At 39.2% G+C, this 10,104-nt stretch overlaps 1 protein-coding gene across 1 annotated transcript; it reads right to left on the bottom strand.

The window, feature by feature from the left end:
- Nucleotides 1-2,192: 2,192 nt before the first annotated feature.
- LOC144976650 (protein O-linked-mannose beta-1,4-N-acetylglucosaminyltransferase 2-like) lies at nucleotides 2,193-8,858 on the bottom strand. The gene is made up of 2 exons (XM_078920953.1): nucleotides 8,688-8,858; nucleotides 2,193-5,813 (listed from the first exon to the last, which is right to left on the bottom strand). Exon 2 carries the CDS (start codon nucleotides 5,782-5,784, stop codon nucleotides 2,983-2,985), a length of 2,802 nt encoding a protein of 933 aa, XP_078777079.1. The 5' UTR covers nucleotides 5,785-5,813; nucleotides 8,688-8,858; the 3' UTR covers nucleotides 2,193-2,982.
- Nucleotides 8,859-10,104: the final 1,246 nt, after the last annotated feature.

Raw genomic sequence — 10,104 nt, forward strand, 5'->3', positions numbered from 1 at the left:
CATTCCAAGACAAAGACAGAAAGCAACCCGGAAAACAGATATAATAAGGGGATAAAAGACACAGCAAGTACTCCCTGCCCACTATGGGAAGTCGGGAACCCCACCCAAAGACAAAACTAAGTAATCTCAATCCACCAAGACAAAGAAAGACAGCAACTGGGAAAACAGATATAAGGGGATAGAAGACACAGCGTGACCTCCTGCCCACCATAGGAGGTCTTGTAAGGGTTTTGAGATCTTAGTCTCTATAAGTTTAAGAAATGGCATTCACTGTCCTCGATATAACATAAAATGAACTGGTTTGTTTTTGTTTTGTTTTCATTTGGTTTTACGGCGCCTGTGACACATTTATATCATATCAGCACCAGTAAAAAGGAAGAAAATAAAAAGTAAAAAAAAAATGTACAGATTAACAATGAAAAATATCAAAGAAAAAGTAAGACAATGGGGATTGGCTTCAATAGGAAACAGATGTAGATTCCAAGAGAATGCTATCAGTGTATGTACCTTTGAGATCACTTAAAAGTCTCATCCAGACACTAAGTGGAATAAACAAAAATATTTGAAAATAATACATACTACTTTATAACAATACACAAGAGAGAGATGATTTAAAAGGAAAACAAAATTCAATCTCCCAAAAAATACAATACATTTTAATTGTATACATCTCAGCACCTCAACTGATAGCTCAGTTGATAGGGCGCACAGGAGAAGGCAAGACTAGCGTCCTATCCAAGGAGTAGCTAGCAAATGCTATTGTCCATTTCAGGCTATAAACACCAGGATAAACTACAGCTCCATTGGCCTAATGGCTCTCTCAAGCGACTGGTGTTCCCTCCAAAGGGTTATAAGCAATAGGATTCAGTAGTCTGATGTCACGCCACCCGGCAACGGCGGCCATCTTGGTTCTAAACAAAGAAAATCATTACTTTTTATTCTTCATGCTGGCTCGAACTTTTCATTCCCTTTTCATATGCCTTGTGATCAGAATGTGTAAAAGTCAAAACATGATCAAATTTATGTTTTTTTTTCCTCTGGAAACGCTTTTATGCTCGCCGGAGAAATATTTAAGACGGGCGTCCGCCATTGTTCTGATAGTTTAGAACCAGTGTTACTAAGTTACCATGCGTCACTAGGAAGGAAGTGACGTTACGACTATTGAAGAGTATTGTACCAGTTCTCTTTATCGCTACAGAAACCTCAGATCATCTTTAGCTCCATAAGCCTTTTGGCTCTGCTGGAGTAGATGCTACTTCAAGAATAACTTCTGCCACAATAAGATTTAGGGTACAGTAAGATCGTGTTAAAACAATAGTAAATAAATAAATAAATAAATAAATAAATAAATGAATATCTATATAATAATGTTTGTTTTTGTTTTTGAGGGTTTTACGGAGCTTGCAACACATTAAGGTTATATCAGCGCCAGTACAAAGGAAGAAAATGGGATAGTAAAAAGTTCTAAAATTACAATTAAAGCACCCAAGAGAAAGTAAGACAAAGGGGAACTGAACAAATAGGGATTAGATGTAGATTCCAAGAGCATACCATCAATGTACTTAGTTTGAGATCACCTATAAGTCTCATCCGGACACAAGCACACAATCCCACAAAGAGGAATACACTCTAATGCTTACACTATACATTCAAAATAATAAATATAATAATACATAACAGAGAGATGATTAACAAGGAAAAAAATATCATCTCCCAAAACGATAACTATGCATTCGACTGTTTCCCTCCCAGCCAGGGCCAGGGCAAAACCAAGTAATCCCATTACAAGACAAATACAGAAAGCATGTTGAAAAACAGATACAAGGGGATAGAAGATACACTATGTACCTCCCTGCCCACTATGGGAGGTCAGGAACCCCACCCCGGAATATATAATAACCATGAATTTATTATATTACATATTAAATTAAACACTTTTTAAAAGTTGTATGAGGATCTGACCACGTGGTGGCAGTAGAGAGAAAAGAAGACTAAAATTTTTAAAAAAGAGAAAAAAAAAAGAAAGAAAATTAGCATCTCTTAATAAATAAAGCAGAAACAACCTCCCACTCTCTTCAGTCTTTCATTCTCCATCTCGTCTCTCTCCTCTCTCTCTCTGTCTTTCATTCTCATCTCGTCTGTCTCTTTCTCTCTCTCACTGTCTTTCATTCTCTCTCTTCTCTCTCATTGTCTTTCTCCATCTCGTCTCTCTCTCTCTCTCTGTGTCTTTCATTCTCATCTCGTCTGTCTCTTTCTCTCTCTCATTGTCTTTCATTCTCTCTCTCTCTCTCTTCCTCAATCCCAGTATTTCAAACTGTGATTAAACAATATCATGCAATTCTTACACCTTTAAAAACTCAGAAATATTATTATATATACCGTATATACATCAAAACATAAAGTTGGATTGATTTGTAAATAATCCGTGTTTGGTATTTTGTTCTTTTTTGAAGCTGTTATATTCATATTTGTTTATTACTCTTAATTAGCCATTGTTTCTGGGAAGGATATAAGTTTGCTTCGGTCAGATTGTTCTAGGATTTGTTCAACAGCAAAACCAGAAGGATCACAGAAATTGATGTCGAACTCAGTTGAGCTGAGCAAAACCTGTATTGTGTGGCTATGTGGTCTTGTGGTATGACTCTCACCTTCAGATGAGAAAGTCCTGGGTTCGAGTTCCATTCTGAGTCTGAGCGGCACTAAGTTGAGTGCTTGGAAAAGGCTCCTTACTCACATTTTCTCATCTTACTCAGATGTAAAATAAGAACCTGGCTGTCAACAGCGTTGTCTCAGTCGGAAAAAAACTGTAATATGTATTGCTTACCAGGCATCATGTCTCATCTGGACATGTTATCTATTGCTGTTGGCTAGGGACTCTTTGTAAAGCAGTTTGAGCATGTTTAGTGGATATTGCACTATATGAAAAGCTCAAGTTTTTAAAATGAAAATAATTTTTCTTTTTTAAATAACAAAACCCCTGCTTCAGGAGCACCTGATGAACTTACCCTGCCCCACATCCCCTTTGTCCCCAACCACCCTAACCCAGACATGGTACACCACATCAGACCCTTTGTTTGTTGACTCAAAGCGATATGACAAGTCATGGGCAGGTAAGTCCAACCGCCTCACGTTGTCTTTATCATCCGCTTCTTGGATCACCAACTCGTACTTGTATTCCCTCGATGCTGAGACATCGACATTGAATACCCAGGGTGTATCCCATGAAACCAAAAAAGATGTCATCAAATGTTTACTTTTATCATCCATGCTGGAAATGGAAGTCGCCTTTTCACACTGTAGGTTTCTGACCGTGCCTGGGATATCTTTAGAAAATGTGGAAGACGGATTATCATGACTTTTGGCGTGAGATGTCATTACATCATTTGCTTCTTCAATAGCATCCATGATAAGGGCCACGACAGCATTGACGTCGACAATCGTATCTTGGTATATGTGGTAAAGCCATGATGGATTATCACAACACAAATGTTCGGGTACTTCCATTTGAGAGGCAATCTCCGACTGCAACTGTTTAGGTAAGTGTCGAATCCCCCCTTCGTTAGCAACCCGATCTGGGTGGGGGACAGAGTTTGCTTGGGTGGGATTGGCCCATGATTTGTAGACGATGACAGACCCTGGAAGATCGCAGAACGTTTTGAATGGGGTATAATGGGATGGATTCACGGCAAAGGGAAATAATTCCATAACAATAGAGCCGGGAGTCAGGAATACGGCGAGTGAGAGAAGCGATCCGTGCATTCCGACGACACCCTTTGAAAGACGGATTATGGTGATGATTGCCGATAGGCTGTGGGTCTCTAGGCTTACACTCATGACTTTCAATCTCGTGGATTTTGTAATGGCCATGATCAACTCGCCTTCGTTAAGAATTAAACGGTTGTCCTTACGACTCAGCAATACTAAGTAATCTCTTTTACTACAAAAAGGGCATACAGAACTAAAATGAAGTGATAAATGATCCGTAGCTTTGTGGATATTTTGTAGGATGTCTTCCTGCCATGTTGAAATGGGACCCTGAGGCTGAAAGAATCCATACTGGTACCAGACAGTGGAAGTTTCCAGTCCAACATTTAAGGAGGAAAAACAGAGCATGTCATACGTTTTATTATGTTGCCATGGTGATAGAGGACTGATTTTTGATAGCGATGAGTACAAGTCGAAATAATTTCCTTCATCATAACTGTCTGTAAAAACAATGGCAACATCAAAAGCATTATTGTAATGTGGATATTTGAGATCGTTGACTGTTTGAAATAAGGGGAGAATATCATCATGTAAAACATGCATTATGTTATCAGGTTTGAACCGATTGATGGCCACTGCTCTCTTCTTGATAATTCCTATAGAAAATTGACTTACAAGGGAAACGGGTAGCGTGACAACTGAAAACATGGCCCCATTATGACCAAGTATTGTCGACAAGTTGATCTTATCAAATATGTGGCTGTCATCATTCTTGTTCTCTGACTGGTCATGTTCTAAGACACTTCTTTCCCCTTTGAAAAAAACAAAGTCTTTTTCCTTCGTATTATAGCAAAGGTTTTGAAAATGGCATTTAGTTTGAGTTTCGTAATGGCAAAACGCTGATGTACCTTGTGTCATAAATTGATGTAACTCTTCTTTGTCTAAAGTCATTATGTAGTCAGGAATACTTATTTTCCTCTGGTTTCCACTTTGTTTTTTATTATTATGAGCAGTGCCAAGAATTCCATTGTAAGCTTCACTTTCATAATTATTGTCATCGTAAAGTTCCTCTTCATCACAACTGAAATGATCACACACATACTCATCCATTTCCTCTGTGTATTCAGTGCTGTCAGTCATTGGATGGAGGGAATCACCATAAAGACCGGTGTTCAACACAGCAGTTGACTCATCTGTGTCGAAATAGTTATACACATTTGGATCTTCAGTCACAATGCCGTCGTCTTCCAAACTTGTCTGTCGGACAAGCAGTTTTTTCTCTTCTGTCAACTCACTTGACATAAGTTCTATTGGATTTTGAATCGCTGCTGAACCTTGTAGCTCATCTTCATCCCTAGTAACGTCATCAGTTTTATCATCTTTGTTTATGTCAACATTTCTATCTCTAAATGTAGTGTCAATTCTCTCTGTAACTCTCGCTTCGTTATCAGCTCTTGTTGATTGATGAATGTCTTCTATTATGCTTGGTTCAATGTTGTGTAAATTGTTTAATGTTGATGAACTGTCTTCGTGACTTTCCCCGAGCCATTTGGATTTCTCTTTGGTGAATCGTATATCCATTGAATGAGTTTTTGTTGGATTGATGGGAACATCTCTAGTTGGATCAATGGAGGCCACAATTTTGGCTTCGACGTGAGTTGTCTCCCTCCTTTCCACCAGTTTCGCATCCTCAAAAGAAGACGTCTGATGCACAATACCATTTTCATTGCTTACAACTCCAGACCGAGTCAAGGTAAAATCCTGTCCACCAACCTCATTGTGAAATGTTGGTTCATATTCATCTAGAGCCCCATTTTGTTGTTGAAAATTACCACCCTCGTCGATTTTGTCTTCTCTCCTTGATGACTGCATAATAAAACTGCCAGCAGTATTGAGCCTCGGCCGTTGATTGGATCCCACATTTTTTGAATTTGTAATTTGATCAGGGTTTTCTATCAAGTTTGTTTTACACAACACCTTGAGTTCATCATACTTCTCCTGAAGTTGGAGATATTTCCTACATAGGACAGCCAGTACCACAACCAGCACAAGTTGTACTATTCGATTGAAGGAAGTCATATTGGACCATCGTCGTTAAAGATTAGCATCTGTAGAGTAAAAGAAAATGTTGTAATACAAAACTATACAATAACCTTAATACCATAATAGAAATGTAAGGTCTAGGAATATAACAAGATTCAGTTAAGGTAAGACCATCATCTGATTTATTAAAATTTCAATTTTTGTCACAGAAACAAGTTAGGCCTACAAGCCTACCAAATACAAATTTATAGATACAAGTAAGTGCATTTAGTGACACCTTTCGTTGTATTGATAATAAAACACGTCAAGTTTTTAAAAATATAATACTATAATTCCAATACACAAATGACACCGGAAGTCACACAAGTCAAATTGCACACTTTCTTTTCCTTCTTTCCACATTCAAGTCAACAGCACTCACTAGCTGCCTTTTGAAAACTTCATTTCTTCCTCTTCTTTTTCTAACCCCCCCCCCCCCCCCCCCCACATCTCAGTTTCCTCTTTTAGCAATAATTTGCAACATTGACAGGGGTGGAATTGACTGGATCTCCCATAAGTGAATAATTACACATACAAGACATGCATGTACATAAGGTATACTGTATGTGTGGAATATAAAGTCAGAAACAAATGTGCGGCTATTCGGACTTGAGTCTGATTAGTCTCGCATGGTTATTCGGACTCAAACTCAAATGTGCAATCAACAAGTTATTCGGACTCAAGTTTAGATAGTCTCCTGTGGCAGTATATGGTTATGTTGTTTAAATTTATTTCAATTATTCACAATAACATAACATTGATGCAAATGAAAATAACAATAATGGTATAGTAACTATTAACAGATAGCCTAAACCCACTTTATTTGACGTAAACAACAAAATCAATTGGGAGTCAAGTTAGATATGAAGACTTCAAAAGCTCCCTTCAAAAGGAAAATATAAGTCAGTCAAAGCAACTGTGGTCTAAAGGAAGGTTTATTCTAACAACTTTACAAGATGTGCAAATAAATTCAGGACAAATTAATTCATATTCTGATAGTGTTAGACAGGCAACAATCTTTCTACAGTCCAAAGAAGAGTTATCATCCGAGTAACGTCTAATACTAATATGGGCAAAGCAGAATTATCCGGGTCAAAACGGGGGGGGGGGGGGGGGGGGGGGGGGGGGGGGGGTGGGGGGGGGGGGGGGGGGGGGGGGGGGAGGGACGGTAGAGAGGGGGAATTGAGAGAGAGAGAGAGAGAGAGAGAGAGAGAGAGAGAGAGAGAGAGAGAGAGAGAGAGAGAGAGAGAGAGAGAGAGAAAGAGAGAGAAAGGAGAGAGAGAGTAGAGAGGACAGATTTATTAACTTTGCTTTTCCTCCAACTACGTTGATAACAACTAGTGCCGCGCTGAAGACCGGTCTGGACCGCGGTCCGACGGTCTTTTAGCTGTGAACCGAAGACCGGTCCCAGAGGGGAAGATCGGCGGCGGTCCTCACTTCTTATCACCTTTCAACTAGTGCGGGGCGGTCCTTGCAAGGACCACGGTCCTACGGTCTCGCGCCATAGCCTACTACTTCCCCAGCGATTCGTTGCTTCGGTTGCCTATCTTCCACCAATCACCACCCATCCCACTTAATTAATCGCACCCACCCCCCTTTGCCATACACTAAACGACACAGACGACCATACAGGCAGACGACCACCAACCTCCACTCCGCAAACCGCCCTTTCGTGTGTGAGATGGGGGGAACAGGAGGCGCACGCCTTGGACGATTCCATTATACGGGGTAAATTTCAAAATTTATTACACCATAATGATCGCAATGACAATGATCTATGGTGAAGGCATGACCCCTCTTCTCTAATGGGTTATTGTTTGAAATGTATGTGACTACAAAAGATGTGTGTGTTTGTGTGTGTGTGTGTGTGTGTGTGTCGAACCTAGCAAGTAGCAAATCCGATTTTTTGTTTTCTTTTGTCCATCTCTTGTCACCACTCCTTTCTATCGCAGTGTTGTCATTTAAAATAATACAATAATATTAAAATTTCGTTTGGTGTTTTTACTAATCAAATAATATGAGTTTCATTAGTTTCTTCCTTCCAAAAAACCCAGTTATAACGTCTGAATTTTAAAAAAGTCCAATAGAATATTTGGGGACCCCGATAGCGCACTCTCTTTATACGCAAAGGGCCAGAGATCGATCCCGGGTGCAGTCGATTTTTTTCTGAATCCCTGTCTACTCAGCAATGAATGGGTAGCTGAGTTTGTTAGATTTAGATCTGGCGAAAAGTCACCATCGACCCCTCTTATCACCTCATCCACCCCCTCTTATTATAACTTCACGTCTCTCTCTTACTCTTCAATACTCGCTGCCCTCTAATGTGTGTGTGTGTGGGGGGGGGGGGGGGGGGGAGGGTAGGAGTTGCGTGTGTGTATCATCGCCACGAACAACTCGATCAACGCCTTGGGCGATGCCATTATCTCCGTTAATGGGGATAAATTTCAAATTTTATTAAATTATCGAAGTAACAATGAAGTACGGTGAGCAAATAAAGAAGGCATCACCCCTCTTCTCTAATTAGGTTACAATTTGAAATGAGTGTGACTACTCCGTGTGTTTTACTCCTGTAGGCCACGGTTTTCATCGTGTAGCGGTCTTTAACGGTTCAAGAATGAACGATCCCACGCTCTCAAAGGTCAAACCGGTTCGAATTTCCAACAGTCTCTCAGGAATGTTCAATGTCGAAAAGGACCGGTCCTTGCGGTCTTCATTTCCCAAGGACCGTAGGACCGTGGTCCTTAAGCTTGCCAAGGACCGCCCCGCACTAATAACAACCAGATTTGGACGGAAGATTTCAGTCAGTTGAAAGGGAAAGTGAAAGTAAATGATGTGGGGTGAAAATGGACTTCCTTGAACTACGGTCCCAAATTGCAAAATGATATAACCAATTATATTACCATTTAGAATCATGTTCAGCAGTTGGCATCAAGATCTTTGACAAGAAAAGTCACCTATCTACACGTAAAACTTGTTTTGGACTAAACTCTTGAAAGAGATCGAGCTTGCCTGAAGACTTGGTAGATAACAACAAACTGCACGGGTGCTAGGCTAAACGTCGATTGGATCTTGTGGGCGTTAACCGATATTAGTATTAAATACAACAATGTTGCACCTTTAAAAGTACAAACAATAGAGCAGTAAAGTTAGGTGCCCCAAACGTAAACAATAACAAGTTGCTAGTGATTTCCGTTAGGGAGCGGAATAATTTACGCACAATATCGGTCTCCCAATTTTGTAGTTTGAGTTGTAGGCAATACACTTTCAGTATTGAAAATATGTTTACATAAAATCTAACAGTTGCAGAAATAATAATATAAGGCTAAATTATTATGAAAATCAGGCTCCGAATAATTCTCGTTTTGTTCACACCAGCGCAATAATTTGCTCTGGTCTAAAAATAGATAGACTGTAACTTTTGATAAATTTTAGAAAATTTTACCTTTTTTTCCATAAAATATCCATATCTAGACATTATTTGATGCATGATCGAGTATTTATGAATATGTGTTTCTTTTGCCACCTAACAGCCAAATTTTAAAGGTTATTTTTTTCTATTATTTACATTGGAACGTGAGCTGTCAAGACAGGAACATGTGGTTTGCCACGTGCTTCTCGACCTTTGTTTACGTTTGGGGCACCTAACTTTACTGCTCTATTGATGGTTCGCGCCAACGTGTACCCATATGCAGGTCTGACATCCGAACCCGCTTATGGGCCTAGTTTAACATTGTTGTTATGGACACGATTTAGCGTCATATTTTGAGATTTCCATTACAACAATAAGTCCATAAGGAATTGGGTTATTAGATGTGCAAATAAGTTCGCGTCGGTTCGAGCGAGTCTAAGAAATATTCATAAGGAAAAAAAAGTTTTTAAAAAAAAAGCAACAACAAAACAAGAAAAGAACAACCTCCCCCCCCCCCCCCCCCATTAAAAAAAACAACAATAAAAAAACAACAACAAAAACGGAAAACATGGTTTGATATTATATTATTGTTAGGTTTAGAGCACCATTTGAGCGCCTTTAATTAAATTGAACAGTCGCGATAATACAGTGACCATGTTGTGACACCGACGTGCACTTATTTGCAGGTCTGATAATCTACTTCCTCATGGTCCATTAAAACAATGTTAAATTAGGCCCATATAAGTGGGTTCCGATTCCAGACCTGTATATATGTACACATCGTGTGACACTATTTAATTAGCCGTTGCATATTATTATTATTATTATTATTATTATTATTATTATTATTATTATTGACTGATAAATAAAAATGAATAAACCGCTTATTATATTATTATAAATACTTA

This window comes from Berghia stephanieae, chromosome 7, assembly GCF_034508935.2.
Source record: "Berghia stephanieae isolate SIO BIC M18660-M18661 chromosome 7, UCSD_Bste_1.3, whole genome shotgun sequence".
NCBI classification, from domain to species: domain Eukaryota; kingdom Metazoa; phylum Mollusca; class Gastropoda; order Nudibranchia; family Aeolidiidae; genus Berghia; species Berghia stephanieae.

What these genes read in the sequence shown, in the direction of transcription:
- LOC144976650 (XM_078920953.1), bottom strand. Translation starts at nt 5,784, where the DNA reads ATGACTTCCTTCAATCGAATAGTACAACTTGTGCTGGTTGTGGTACTG.